This window comes from Saccoglossus kowalevskii, chromosome 3 (genome assembly GCF_978046115.1).
Source record: "Saccoglossus kowalevskii chromosome 3, keSacKowa6.1, whole genome shotgun sequence".
Lineage (NCBI taxonomy): Eukaryota > Metazoa > Hemichordata > Enteropneusta > Harrimaniidae > Saccoglossus > Saccoglossus kowalevskii.
Genome location: NC_140643.1, coordinates 9,030,954 through 9,047,763, shown reverse-complemented (window position 1 = coordinate 9,047,763; position 16,810 = coordinate 9,030,954). Strand labels below are relative to the sequence as shown.

The 16,810-nt window shown below is 35.8% G+C and overlaps 1 protein-coding gene across 1 annotated transcript in view; it reads right to left on the bottom strand.

The window, feature by feature from the left end:
• LOC100372619 (WASH complex subunit 4-like) overlaps positions 1 to 16,810 on the bottom strand; it is a 61,043-nt gene that overhangs the window by 2,253 nt on the left and 41,980 nt on the right. Inside the window, exons 23-34 of the mRNA XM_085496734.1 lie at positions 16,535 to 16,703; positions 15,325 to 15,479; positions 14,461 to 14,535; positions 12,370 to 12,564; positions 11,346 to 11,499; positions 10,807 to 10,873; positions 10,375 to 10,461; positions 9,624 to 9,687; positions 9,389 to 9,472; positions 4,536 to 4,632; positions 3,847 to 3,941; positions 3,620 to 3,721 (exon numbers count right to left, since the gene is read on the bottom strand). Of these exons, the coding sequence (XP_085352860.1) occupies positions 3,620 to 3,721; positions 3,847 to 3,941; positions 4,536 to 4,632; positions 9,389 to 9,472; positions 9,624 to 9,687; positions 10,375 to 10,461; positions 10,807 to 10,873; positions 11,346 to 11,499; positions 12,370 to 12,564; positions 14,461 to 14,535; positions 15,325 to 15,479; positions 16,535 to 16,703 (1,344 nt within the window). The remainder of the gene's footprint in view (positions 1 to 3,619; positions 3,722 to 3,846; positions 3,942 to 4,535; positions 4,633 to 9,388; positions 9,473 to 9,623; positions 9,688 to 10,374; positions 10,462 to 10,806; positions 10,874 to 11,345; positions 11,500 to 12,369; positions 12,565 to 14,460; positions 14,536 to 15,324; positions 15,480 to 16,534; positions 16,704 to 16,810) is intronic.

Here is a 16,810-nt window from a genome sequence, read left to right as displayed (position 1 = left end):
ATGAATCATGCCGAATTCAAAGTCAGTAATGGCTGGCTGGAGAGATTCAAATCCCAACACGGTATCACGTTCAAATTCGTGTGCGGCGAAGCTGCTTCTGTCAGCGATGGCATGTTTGATGACTGGGTAAAGTTAACATTACCCGGGCTCATCGATGGCTACGCTCCCAGAGATATTTTTAATGCCGACGAAACTGGGTTATTTTTCCGCCTGATGCCCGATAAAACATTATCATTCATGACGAATGCTCTGGAAGAAAGACAAGTAAAGAAAGATTGACTGTGATGCTTTGCGCAAATATGGATGGATCTGAAAAACTCAAGCCACTGGTCATGGGAAAATCAAAAAACCCTAGGTGTTTTAAAAAACGTAAAATCCCTACCCGTCGATTACAAGGCAAACAAAAAAGTTAGGATGGTCAGCGATTTGTTCATCGAATGGCTACACAAACTGGAAAAGAAGTACAAACGCCAGAAAAGACAAATTCTAATGTTCGTCGACAACTGTCACGCCCATCCAGCTGTCAAAAACCTCAAAGCCATCAAACTCGTCTTTCTCCTGCCTAATACAACTTCGAAGCTGCAACCGATAGACCAGGGCGAGATTAGGAATTTCAAGTGTTTTTACCGCCAACGAGTAGTTCAGAGAATGTTGGTGAATCTTGATTCAGGTGAAACCCTACCCATGATCAATGTCAAAGATGCGATCGACATGCTTCATTCGTCCTGGCAAAAAGTTACCGATACCACCATTGCCAACTGCTTCAGAAAGGCGTCGTTTGTACATTCGCCAAATCCTGATATGAAACAGGAAGCCAGCATTGCCGATCGTGGAGACATTACGGCTGAAAACACCAGTGATGTTGAATGTTTATGGGACAATTTAGCCCATCATATCGAATTGCCAGAAATTTCATTTTCTGGTTTTGTCTGTGCAGACGACGAAACTGGTGTTTGTGAATCCCCATCAGACGATGCAATCATAGCGTCCATTTTGGAACAAAACGCTGAGGCCTACAACATCGAAACTTTGTTTTTTTCACAACTTTCAACTATCGAGGACATGCTGTTCACATCGATTTGTTCTGGTCGCCGTCAAACCAAAATTACCGACTTTTTAAAATAGCCATCCGTGTTAATAGCGAACACTTTACATTACAGATTTGTTTACCGTATTACAAATGTAATGGGTGCAATGTGAATTTAATTTTTTATGACTGAGAAATCATGAAACGAATACAATGAATACATGTACATGTGTGTTTGTGTATGCATACGTGACAAATTCAGTCGATCCAGCATGGACGTACTAAGAATTTCTTTATTCATAATGAACAATACATTTGTATTTTCCATTTTAATATTATTTTAATAAACATGACAACGTTTATTTCAATACTATTTGTGCGTTTTTAATGTTGGGTCTAGTGTTTAAAATGGCGCCATAGTTTTGTTTACCCTGACTTATGGTAATTAGTTTGTTGACGCAAAGCGCCCTCTAGTGACGATCGGTTATTACGCACACCGGTTATAACGAATATATTCACCTAGGACCTTGATATTCGCACTAACGAGGTTTGACTGTATCTAGTGATAATGGCAGTCCTTCAAATCCATGCCATAGATCTACCATGTAATATATCTAGCATGTCATTTGCACTGTAACAGACTAGGTGTACACTAACCATGTCATTTGCACTGTAACAGACTAGGTGTACAATAACCATGTCATTTGCACTGTAACAGACTAGGTGTACAATAACCATGTCATTTGCACTGTAACAGACTAGGTGTACACTAACCATGTCATTTGCACTGTAACAGACTAGGTGTACAATAACCATGTCATTTGCACTGTAACAGACTAGGTGTACAATAACCATGTCATTTGCACTGTAACAGACTAGGTGTACACTAACCATGTCATTTGCACTGTAACAGACTAGGTGTACAATAACCATGTCATTTGCACTGTAATAGACTAGGTGTACAATAACCATGTCATTTGCACTGTAACAGACTAGGTGTACACTAACCATGTCATTTGCACTGTAACAGACGAGGTGTACACTAACCATGTCATTTGCACTGTAACAGACTAGGTGTACAATAACCATGTCATTTGCACTGTAACAGACTAGGTGTACAATAACCATGTCATTTGCACTGTAACAGACTAGGTGTACAATAACCATGTCATTTGCACTGTAACAGACTAGGTGTACAATAACCATGTCATTTGCACTGTAACAGACTAGGTGTACACTAACCATGTCATTTGCACTGTAACAGACTAGGTGTACAATAACCATGTCATTTGCACTGTAACAGACTAGGTGTACACTAACCATGTCATTTGCACTGTAACAGACTAGGTGTACAATAACCATGTCATTTGCACTGTAATAGACTAGGTGTACAATAACCATGTCATTTGCACTGTAACAGACTAGGTGTACACTAACCATGTCATTTGCACTGTAACAGACGAGGTGTACAATAACCATGTCATTTGCACTGTAATAGACTAGGTGTACAATAACCATGTCATTTGCACTGTAACAGACTAGGTGTACACTAACCATGTCATTTGCACTGTAACAGACGAGGTGTACAATAACCATGTCATTTGCACTGTAATAGACTAGGTGTACAATAACCATGTCATTTGCACTGTAACAGACTAGGTGTACAATAACCATGTCATTTGCACTGTAACAGACTAGGTGTACAATAACCATGTCATTTGCACTGTAATAGACTAGGTGTACAATAACCATGTCATTTGCACTGTAACAGACTAGGTGTACACTAACCATGTCATTTGCACTGTAATAGACTAGGTGTACAATAACCATGTCATTTGCACTGTAATAGACTAGGTGTACAATAACCATGTCATTTGCACTGTAACAGACTAGGTGTACACAAACCATGTCATTTGCACTGTAACAGACGAGGTGTACAATAACCATGTCATTTGCACTGTAATAGACTAGGTGTACAATAACCATGTCATTTGCACTGTAACAGACTAGGTGTACACTAACCATGTCATTTGCACTGTAACAGACGAGGTGTACAATAACCATGTCATTTGCACTGTAATAGACTAGGTGTACAATAACCATGTCATTTGCACTGTAACAGACGAGGTGTACAATAACCATGTCATTTGCACTGTAATAGACTAGGTGTACAATAACCATGTCATTTGCACTGTAACAGACGAGGTGTACAATAACCATGTCATTTGCACTGTAACAGACGAGGTGTACAATAACCATGTCATTTGCACTGTAACAGACTACATGTAGGTGTACACTAACCATGTCATTTGCACTGTAACAGACGAGGCGTACACTAACCATGTCATTTGCACTGTAACAGACTACATGTAGGTGTACACTAACCATGTCATTTGCACTGTAACAGACTACATGTAGGTGTACACTAACCATGTCATTTGCACTGTAACAGACTACATGTAGGTGTACACTAACCATGTCATTTGCACTGTAACAGACGAGGCGTACACTAACCATGTCATTTGCACTGTAACAGACTAGGTGTACACTAACCATGTCATTTGCACTGTAATAGACTCGGTGTACACTAACCTGTTGGTACATATCTAATCTTTTCTGTGTTAAGACCATTGTTTGCTCTAATTTCTCATCACTTTGACCAAATCCTGGCTTCTGCTGCTTCAAGACAGCTTGCTGGAATATAAAGAAAAAAACATGTAATGATAAATACGCATATTTTGTTGACTGTGCACTGATCATAATAAAAAATGACCGATGTGAGTATGCAGGCAGGTATACAAAGACCAGATATAATTTACCTTTTCTTTCATGTATTTACTCCGTACTGATTGGAACCAATGCAATGAATCAAACTGATGATACTGATCCAACAACTTTAGGATATATGCGACACCTAAAAACAAAATAATGATAAATATAGCAGTTACAGGGAATTTAGATAACTTTTTTTCTTTTAAATTTATAATTTTGAATTTCCTCAAGAAAATTTCATTTGTTTTTAAATTCAGATAGTGAAATCTTTAGAATGGGAGAAATTTAACAAAAATCACTGTTCATATATATTACATCCACAAGGGAAAAGATCTGATGAGTGCTTGGTGATTAGTACTCATTTGATTATTTTGATGTCAGAATTTATAGATAGATGAATAGTGGAGTTGCTGCATTATTTATTTTTTATGGTCATGAAATCTTGATGTAGAAGTAAGTAAGCATCGAAAAATGATTTAAAACTATTTCATACTTGACTGTGTGATTTAATAAACTATTTAAAATACATGGAAATGTGCAAATTTAGTTGTTACAACAATTCAGGTTGTTAATTTTGACCACTGTTTTAAACATGCTCTATTTATGATAGAGCTCTGAAATTTTCATAGAATAATAAGATATATTTATAGATTCTATAAAGTATAAAAAGTTAATTTTGATTAAAATGTTGCAAAAACAAAACAAAAACAAAATACTACACTATCAAGTTACTCACCCATGGCAAAACCATCATCAGTGAAAGACGCACCAATTTTGTTCTTTTTATTTAACTTCTCTTTACAACCAATAGAATATTCAACAAAATTCAGAGTCTGTAAAAAATAATATTAAAGAGTACCTTAACTGTTTTATTATTTACAAATCATTGTCCTTGTCTATAACAGGTTTAATGACTGATAAAAGCAAGCTATGTGTTTTGTGTTGCCAGTATACAAAGAGTTGGCAAATATTAGACTGTGTACCGGTAGATCACATCATTTAAAACCAGACAACACTAGTATTTATTAGACTGTGTACCGGTAGATCACATCATTTAAAACCAGACAACACTGGTATTTATTAGACTGTGTACCGGTAGATCACATCATATAAAACCAGACAACACTAGCATTTATTAGACTGTGTACCGGTAGATCACATCATTTAAAACCAGACAACACTAGCATTTATTAGACTGTGTACTGGTAGATCACATCATTTAAAACCAGACAACACTAGTATTTATTAGACTGTGTACCGGTAGATCACATCATTTAAAACCAGACAACACTAGTATTTATTAGACTGTGTACCGGTAGATCACATCATTTAAAACCAGACAACACTAGTATTTATTAGACTGTGTACCGGTAGATCACATCATTTAAAACCAGACAACACTAGTATTTATTAGACTGTGTACCGGTAGATCACATCATATAAAACCAGACAACACTAGCATTTATTAGACTGTGTACCGGTAGATCACATCATATAAAACCAGACAACACTAGCATTTATTAGACTGTGTACCGGTAGATCACATCATTTAAAACCAGACAACACTAGTATTTATTAGACTGTGTACCGGTAGATCACATCATTTAAAACCAGACAACACTAGTATTTATTAGACTGTGTACCGGTAGATCACATCATTTAAAACCAGACAACACTAGTATTTATTAGACTGTGTACCGGTAGATCACATCATTTAAAACCAGACAACACTAGTATTTATTAGACTGTGTACCGGTAGATCACATCATTTAAAACCAGACAACACTAGCATTTATTAGACTGTGTACCGGTAGATCACATCATTTAAAACCAGACAACACTAGTATTTATTAGACTGTGTACCGGTAGATCACATCATATAAAACCAGACAACACTAGTATTTATTAGACTGTGTACGGTAGATCACATCATTTAAAACCACACAACACTAGTATTTATTAGACTGTGTACCGGTAGATCACATCATATAAAACCAGACAACACTAGCATTTATTAGACTGTGTACCGGTAGATCACATCATTTAAAACCAGACAACACTAGTATTTATTAGACTGTGTACCGGTAGATCACATCATTTAAAACCAGACAACACTAGTATTTATTAGACTGTGTACCGGTAGATCACATCATATAAAACCAGACAACACTAGTATTTATTAGACTGTGTACCGGTAGATCACATCATTTAAAACCAGACAACACTAGTATTTATTAGACTGTGTACCGGTAGATCACATCATTTAAAACCACACAACACTAGCATTTATTAGACTGTGTACCGGTAGATCACATCATTTAAAACCAGACAACACTAGCATTTATTAGACTGTGTACCGGTAGATCACATCATATAAAACCAGACAACACTAGTATTTATTAGACTGTGTACCGGTAGATCACATCATATAAAACCAGACAACACTAGTATTTATTAGACTGTGTACCGGTAGATCACATCATATAAAACCAGACAACACTAGTATTTATTAGACTGTGTACCGGTAGATCACATCATATAAAACCAGACAACACTAGTATTTATTAGACTGTGTACCGGTAGATCACATCATATAAAACCAGACAACACTAGTATTTATTAGACTGTGTACCGGTAGATCACATCATTTAAAACCAGACAACACTAGTATTTATTAGACTGTGTACCGGTAGATCACATCATTTAAAACCAGACAACACTAGTATTTATTAGACTGTGTACCGGTAGATCACATCATTTAAAACCAGACAACACTAGTATTTATTAGACTGTGTACCGGTAGATCACATCATTTAAAACCAGACAACACTAGTATTTATTAGACTGTGTACCGGTAGATCACATCATTTAAAACCAGACAACACTAGCATTTATTAGACTGTGTACCGGTAGATCACATCATTTAAAACCAGACAACACTAGTATTTATTAGACTGTGTACCGGTAGATCACATCATTTAAAACCAGACAACACTAGTATTTATTAGACTGTGTACTGGTAGATCACATCATATAAAACCAGACAACACTAGTATTTATTAGACTGTGTACCGGTAGATCACATCATTTAAAACCAGACAACACTAGTATTTATTAGACTGTGTACCGGTAGATCACATCATATAAAACCAGACAACACTAGCATTTATTAGACTGTGTACCGGTAGATCACATGATTTAAAACCAGACAACACTAGTATTTATTAGACTGTGTACCGGTAGATCACATCATTTAAAACCAGACAACACTAGTATTTATTAGACTGTGTACCGGTAGATCACATCATTTAAAACCAGACAACACTAGCATTTATTAGACTGTGTACCGGTAGATCACATCATTTAAAACCAGACAACACTAGTATTTATTAGACTGTGTACCGGTAGATCACATCATTTAAAACCAGACAACACTAGTATTTATTAGACTGTGTACCGGTAGATCACATCATTTAAAACCAGACAACACTAGCATTTATTAGACTGTGTACCGGTAGATCACATCATTTAAAACCAGACAACACTAGCATTTATTAGACTGTGTACCGGTAGATCACATCATTTAAAACCAGACAACACTAGTATTTATTAGACTGTGTACCGGTAGATCACATCATTTAAAACCAGACAACACTAGTATTTATTAGACTGTGTACCGGTAGATCACATCATTTAAAACCAGACAACACTAGTATTTATTAGACTGTGTACCGGTAGATCACATTTAAAACCAGACAACACTAGTATTTATTAGACTGTGTACCGGTAGATCACATCATTTAAAACCAGACAACACTAGTATTTATTAGACTGTGTACCGATAGATCACATCATTTAAAACCAGACAACACTAGCATTTATTAGACTGTGTACCGGTAGATCACATCATTTAAAACCAGACAACACTAGTATTTATTAGACTGTGTACCGGTAGATCACATCATATAAAACCAGACAACACTAGTATTTATTAGACTGTGTACCGGTAGATCACATCATTTAAAACCAGACAACACTAGCATTTATTAGACTGTGTACCGGTAGATCACATCATTTAAAACCAGACAACACTAGTATTTATTAGACTGTGTACCGGTAGATCACATCATTTAAAACCAGACAACACTAGTATTTATTAGACTGTGTACTGGTAGATCACATCATTTAAAACCAGACAACACTAGTATTTATTAGACTGTGTACCGGTAGATCACATCATTTAAAACCAGACAACACTAGTATTTATTAGACTGTGTACCGGTAGATCACATCATATAAAACCAGACAACACTAGTATTTATTAGACTGTGTACCGATAGATCACATCATTTAAAACCAGACAACACTAGCATTTATTAGACTGTGTACCGGTAGATCACATCATTTAAAACCAGACAACACTAGTATTTATTAGACTGTGTACCGGTAGATCACATCATTTAAAACCAGACAACACTAGTATTTATTAGACTGTGTACCGGTAGATCACATCATTTAAAACCAGACAACACTAGTATTTATTAGACTGTGTACCGGTAGATCACATCATTTAAAACCAGACAACACTAGCATTTATTAGACTGTGTACCGGTAGATCACATCATTTAAAACCAGACAACACTAGTATATATTAGACTGTGTACCGGTAGATCACATCATTTAAAACCAGACAACACTAGTATTTATTAGACTGTGTACCGGTAGATCACATCATATAAAACCAGACAACACTAGTATTTATTAGACTGTGTACCGGTAGATCACATCATTTAAAACCAGACAACACTAGTATTTATTAGACTGTGTACTGGTAGATCACATCATATAAAACCAGACAACACTAGTATTTATTAGACTGTGTACCGGTAGATCACATCATTTAAAACCAGACAACACTAGTATTTATTAGACTGTGTACTGGTAGATCACATCATTTAAAACCAGACAACACTAGCATTTATTAGACTGTGTACTGGTAGATCACATCATTTAAAACCAGACAACACTAGCATTTATTAGACTGTGTACCGGTAGATCACATCATATAAAACCAGACAACACTAGTATTTATTAGACTGTGTACCGGTAGATCACATCATTTAAAACCAGACAACACTAGTATTTATTAGACTGTGTACCGGTAGATCACATCATTTAAAACCAGACAACACTAGTATTTATTAGACTGTGTACCGGTAGATCACATCATATAAAACCAGACAACACTAGTATTTATTAGACTGTGTACCGGTAGATCACATCATTTAAAACCAGACAACACTAGCATTTATTAGACTGTGTACCGGTAGATCACATCATTTAAAACCAGACAACACTAGCATTTATTAGACTGTGTACCGGTAGATCACATCATATAAAACCAGACAACACTAGTATTTATTAGACTGTGTACCGATAGATCACATCATTTAAAACCAGACAACACTAGCATTTATTGAAATCCCTGCTACTCCCATGTTCCCATGAACTATTTGTTATGTTCTATTTCAATGTGGACTACGTCACCTGACACAAACAACAACAAATCATATTTTGATAAATACTTACCAAAGGAGGGAGTATCATGTAGAAATTCCTGAGATGCATATTCTTTGGATTACGAAACTCGGAAGAAAATACATCAACCAACATCTGAGAAAATAAAACAACAAGTCAGCATTATTATGAGTCAGATCAGAAATTAAGTATTGTAGTCATCACATGTATATCTAATTCACCTTGTCTATTGTATGCAAATATTTCACAATTTTTATAAATATATTTACATATTTATTATGCATACCTTGAAATATTCAGTACCCTCTGCAAAGTTCTTGGCAAGGTTATTAATAACAGCATCTACATTACTGAGAAATCAAATTAAAGTAATATTAGTCCCACAACAAATGTCTAGATGTGAGAGAAATGAAAAGTGCTATGTGACAGTGTTATGTATATCCAACAACTATGATTCAATTGAACAAAAGTTTGTTGAAAATACAATGTGCCAAGTTTGATCAAAATCTGCCCTAAAAAGTTTCCAAGCAAATGCTCAAGAAAGATAGGAAAAACTGGTTTTGCCCAGGTAATCAGAATGTGTACTAAAATGGCTGTATCAGCAGAAAACTCATTGGTACCTGATGAAAAAAACCCCATAATTTTATTTTATTTCCTACTAGTTATCAATAAGGATTGTTGAGAAATAAGATATTATTCCTGTTCAATCACAATAAAGCGAAACCTTTAAAGAGTATTAAAAGCAAGGTACCCAGGTTTCTCACTAAATTTGTACATTTTGAGAAACATCCCTTTCAATTCCAAGCATTATGTATTCAAATGCACCTGATTCAAGTTATAGGGATAAAAACAAAATATTTTTCAGTGGTTAACACTGGTGTAAAGTACCAAACTTGTACTTAGTGAGCATTTTTAGAAGCACCACCTGGTATTACAATGAACCATATCAAGATAACAAAAGAGCTGTTACAAAATACTGAACCATATCAAGATAACAAAAGAGCTGTTACAAAATACTGAACTGAATCACTACTCACTGAGCTGCAGCTTTAACTTCTACAGACATATTTTCTTCTGTAACCAGTTCTTCAAAGTTCACAATATCTTCCAAATCAGGAACAAATCTGAAGAAAAAAATCAGTTATATTGTTATTATAATATACACATTATTCTAGCAGGTGTGTACATTGATAAAGTATCATAAACTAAACAGTGTAAGCGTATACGTTATTTCAGCATACCCCGGTAATACCGATTGTTCCAACATTATTAGGTCAAAATTACTACTGGTAGTTAATGGTAAGCGGGCAGTTTGTATGTCAGGATAAAGTAGCTGTTACTCTCTGTTAACTATCCATTGAATTACATATACCATGAAGCATTATGTCAGTGACAATATAACTACAAGTAATCACTGAGCTGAGAAAAGTATAGAGCTTGTTTTGATGTCATGCTTGTAGTATTATTACCTGATGGCATTACTGCAGCAGTGAAGTCCACCAGATCTTATCATACGGATATATCCCATGGCATTACCTGAAAACATTTCAAGCCAATTATTCAGTCATTTGAGAATGTTGGGACGTATGACCTCATATATTATGACAGTATGACATGATGGCACTTGTTAACAGAGCTGAGTGATAAATGTGATGTCATGGGCTAGTAATATTCAGTAATCGGTTAAAACACTGATTAAATATGTTCATCAGATCTAGTGTACAATGTCTTCGATAAAACACTGTGTGAAAAGTGCAAGAGTGCTGTTATGACTCCATGCAGACGCTGGTAAGCACATAATCCCCTGCCAGGAAATAATAATAAAGTTAGCACAATAATACCAAAAAGTATGCACTCAGGCAATACAGGGTAGACTAATATATGCAAGAGCGCTGTACAGTCTTTGTGCATATTTTGCAATATTCTCTGATAACAGAGCATGATATGCATCTACAATGTGACAGGAATGCAACGCCAGCCAGCACACAAGACAAATAGAATGACTCACCAATTTGACTAATAAGTGTCCTGAATTGGTCCAGATAACTCTGACCGTCCGGTGTCAGTCCCAGTTTTCGTATTCCTCGGTTAAACTTATCAGCTCTCTCAAATGGGTACATCTCATTAGTTTGTTCGTGGTTCTCTCGGAAGTATCGCAGATCCTAACAATTGTATACAATATATATTAAACAGCGTCTAGATTTCAGAATTTTATTTGCACTTCAAAAAATGGTACATATAATTTATATAGGCTGATCCATTTAATAATCATTGGTATATGAACATGTATGGATTAGTTTGGTGGCAAAACAAAAACAGTCATTGTTGATAATTTTTACAAAACTTGTTTTCCCTGCCAAACCATTTCGTCTATACTTTAATATACCATAAAATGGAATGGCGGCTATCAGCCCACAAAAATAATAAAATTAACAACTTTTCTTAAACATCAATGAATTTTTCCAGATGTTGCTATTAGTTAATAACATTTAAAGTGACTCTATTGTTCAACGTTGAAACAGTTGTTCAGGTTTGAAAATCGTACATGTCAAGTTTATCTTTAGTTAACATGACAGACAATATAAACACTGCATCGTTTTGTCGAATACACTGCAAGTGAGACATTCCTATCAGCCACAGTCAGTCATTCATGCCAAATCAGGTCAACAGAGAGCACACTCCAAGACCACTTCAGTATTAAACAACTTATTTTTTATGCCATAAACTTGGGATTAGTATAAAGGACATGTTATCTTGGAAACCGGTTAAATTTATTAAAAGAATTTCATAATAAGTACTCTTACCCAAGGCATTCACCAGAGGTGTATTTCGAACAATTGGGTGTACTTTATAATAATTCTAGAGCTACAATTTGTTCCGAGACCCCCCCCCCCCCAGACTTTTTATTATGATTGTTCAACTATAAATATCACACATACTTCTCAGCCTCGCTTTTAAAAATCCTATTATTAGAAAAATAAGGCTGCCCACTGCTTTGACATCTCTCTATTATTGCTTACACAATAACTAACCTTAATCAATCTTGACTTGATATGTTCATCATACATGAACTGAGAAAATATAAAGAACTTCTTACGTAGGAACTGATAAGTGAAATTTACTGTAGTATTCATAATACCAGTGCCATGTGTACGTATAGAGTTTGCAATATGGCGGATGTTTATTGTATTTAAATGTTTGTTGTTACTTGATCTCTCAACAAAAATCTGAAAGATAGAAAAAAACTTTATTAGGAGCGAAATATGTAAAGCAATTGTCATCCAATGTCATGTATATGGGCCTGGCTTTCAAAACCTATGCCTGAATGAGCAACAATGATTAATAATTATTAGTAAACTTAATTGTACGGAATATATAATTACTGCAAGGCAGAAGTATTAGATGCTTAGCTTTGAAGACAGCATTTGATTATCATATCCACTGGTTCAAGACATCCTGTTATTGGCTGGTTCTCGCCACAAGTGTCATGGCACACCAAGCCGGGGTACAGTCACTTCGCCCGAAATCCACTTCGCCCGAACTCCTTCGCCCGATTACCAGTTTGCCCAATTACCGGTTCGCCCAATTACCGGTTCGCCCGTTTTCCTTTTCGCCCGATTTACCGATGTTACACACTAGGCCTACTGGGGGTTTAACATTTTGCTAAAGCAGTTTTAATTTATTCGCCATAACTATTTTCAAATATTTTGTCTGGAAGTTTGTTTCTAGGTTGAGTTTTATTTTTTTTCAAGACATTTTATCACTGAATAATAAAATTATTATTACATTATTTTTTAAAAAAGAATCAAAGATGTAAATTTTTAATTTGTATTTCAATTTCTACGTAGACATTCCATATGTAATACATGTACTAATATATATATTTTTGGTATTTGTGATTTCTTGTAATTGTCTTGTACAGTGTGTGTTTTTATATTGCTCGATTGTATTAGCACCTGGTGTGCCACTTTAGTTTTATTCCAGTGTAAATAAATAAATGTAATGTAAATGTAAATTATGCATTATATCTTTACTTTCATTGCTCCCCCCATCCAGGAAACAAAAAGTTCATGCAATATTGGAAGTGAAACTGGGGAAAACAAACACAATACTAGAAAAATATTTCAAAAGTTTTTCCTCAACTCAATTTGTTGAATTGTTGTAGCTCTGTGTTTTACTGTGTCAAGTTACAAAAAAATGCTAATATTAAAGGAAAAATAAAGTTTTATCAGATTGGAATTACATTAAAAACAGAGGTTTACATTCTTATACAAAAAAAATGTGTTTTTAAAGGGTCACGGTGCATTTAACTAAAGGAACTACCACCATCAAACAAAAAGGTGTGACTGTCCCTCAACTCATTGTTTCCTCCCGATACACAAATGGTATGACCCACACAAGATGGCTGCAACGGCATAAAATTACGTTACAACCCCGTTGTAAACTTCACGTTCGTCACCTTATAAAAACAAATTTCGACTTCTACGTTATCTTGTTTTGACTACACGTAAATACCAAACATACGAGGAATCAGGCGAACTGGTAATCGGGCGAACTGGTAATCGGGCGAAATGGCAATCGGGCGAACAGGTAATCGGGCGAAACCGTTCGGGCGAAGTGGTAAATGGGCGAAATGCCCCCAATTCCACCAAGCCACATGAGGCCGCTAACTAGTAATGACTCAAGCATTCTGATTGGACCATCAAGTTGTCATTCTGTGTTCTATTTCATTTGATTACTTAATATCAGCACTTACGCTTGTGGCCGTTCAGGGGTTTCCTTTTACTCTCGAAAGTTGGGCGAACAAGAAACTGTTTATTTTGTTATTAATTTGTACAGAAACAGCGAGAAATGCTAGAACCATCTCAAATATTTAGTCTTTGCTGGCAGACTGTATGGGCATGGCAGTAGTACAGTAATGAAGACTTGTTTGCAGAAAACAAATATTAGAATGTTTTCAAATTGCGTCACTTAGTCACGTGCCTTTGGGCCGGAATCTCGGCCCAGTTGAAACAATATGGCTATTACTAGTTATCTGTGTCCTACTTACCATGTACAACATCAACACTGTTAAACTAATGGTGTACTCAGTATAAATGTATTCAACAATTAGTCTGACATACCTGGTTATTGAGATTATACAAGTACTTTGATACAAACACATGTATATTGCGCATAATTTCAAGAACATCCAGGCCCTGTAATTAGAACATGACAATCATATCAAATAACAGAGGAGACCATGTACACATTTACTAATATAGACATAATGAGAATCACTCATTGCTAAGTTGTATTTCTTATTTTACATATCTACTAAAGTCGGACTTAGTGATTGAGATTCATTCATTATAATGAAATTATTGTGAGAATACTGCAAAGTATGTACAAAGACGGCAATGAGTATTGACTGACACACAGAAGTCGATGTGTCTGTGTAATATCTGATACATACTTTGCGGTATCCTCTTATAATCATACATCTTCCCAAACTAACCGCTTACTGTACAATATCCCAGAGCTGAACAAAATGATGCAAATTATCTTAGAAATTCCACATTATGACTTTGTATTTTGAATTTACATTTCCTAATAATTGTGCTCTACAGTAACTAATGTGTAATAATATAAGGTTATTACGAGGATACCAAAAAGTATGCACGAAGACAGTACAACAGGAGTATCGAGGTGGAGGTCGATGCAATGGCTTACTGTCTGAGTATTATTATTATACATCTTTTCCTCCCAAGGATACGCCTCAGATTTACCGGTAGCGAACTGTGAAGTCCGGTCAAACCCTGGGGGCTGCCATGTTTTTTTTTTTTATTAGAGGACGTTCACACGCGAAATCGCTCCATATTTGGAAAACGCATTTCCTAATATGGTAGGATGAAAATACCCAGTGCAATACCACAAAATTACGACACGCTGTAACTTATGGCGTTACAGTGACAGATGTATAATAATATTGTGTATTTGCAACATACCTGTTCTAATGTCTGACTTGGTAAATGAGATTCACTCATTACAAGGTTGTATTTCTCAGACGCTAGATTTCTCATCTCTGCGTAAGTTCTCCAATCATGCAGAGCCACAGTTGTCAAGTTATAGAAGGTTTTCTCCAGATAATGACTTACATAAGCTGAAAATTAACATCACATTAGATTACAATAAACAGTAAATACCGGTACATAGAATAAACAGGATAATACTTAAAGTGAGAAGATCGTCACCTGTGCATGCGCCAAAATTGAGTCCCAAGCGACGATAACAACACATACTACAGCAAGTCTCAGAAATATTGGGGCAGCCAATTTGCAAACTCGCTAGCGAATTGGCTAACTGCTTTGGTTTTGACTACACGGTTGGCTTTCGAATCTCACTGGCGCCGTCTTGTGATCACGCTCACTTTGGGTGAATCTATATAACAGTAGGGACCCTGGTAGGGATGGTCGTCATACTTTAGAAGCTAGTCAGCGACGGCCTTACAGTTGGATGACGATTTCGCTTTCAAATAAACCAGGGAAAGTATTCTGTGTTCTTCGTGTAATGAAGTGACGTCGAATTTTATTAGCGATTGGCTTAATGTTACCCCAAGAATCGTTTGGATGTGAAAGTTTGTTTTCTCCCTGATTTGTAGGAACCTGTTTCTCAACTTGTCTCTTTATTTAGTTTCAATCAGTGTTCAAGATGGCTACCTCCATATAGATAGTAAATATCGGTGTATTAATTGCTTATCATATTATTACTTGTACGTCAGCTGACTGTGGCTATTCTTATACTTACCAGGAAAACTACTTGTACATTATTACGCCTTGCAAAGCAAATCATTCAGGGGAATCCAAACATGTACCTGGCTACATACGTAAAAGCATTCTATGTCCCCAAATGCAATATAGACTCGCCCAGAGTGGACGCGACCACGAGTCGGTGCCAGCAAGATTCAAAAGCCAACTGTTTAGTCAAAACCCAAGCAGTTAGCCAATTCGCTAGCGAGTTTGCAAATTGGCTGCCCCAATACTTCTGAGACTTGCTGTAAAAATGCAAAGCTTCATGGGTAGATGCTTGTTTGTAAACAATGACACGCTATAGCCATCTGGCGCATGTGCAGGTGACGACTCCCGGCTTTAAATTTAACATGAATAAAATTAATAAATAAAAAATAAATCAACCAATGAATGTGACAGAACTGAGTACCTTTAACATCAATAAAATTATCAAAGAATTTTATTGGTTTGAGAAGTAGAAATTGATTCATATTCTTGAGTCCGACTTTAAAAGGATTTCTGTCATCCAATTGAAGGTGAGTATGGATGGATAATCTGAGATCTGTTTCCACATCACGACATAGACGATCCAACAGATGCTGAAATGAATTGGCAATAGAATAATACATACAACGCACACTAAAAGTAAATTTGGCCAAGATTCCAAATTGATTAATAAAATATTCAAATTGAAAAAGATTGAAAG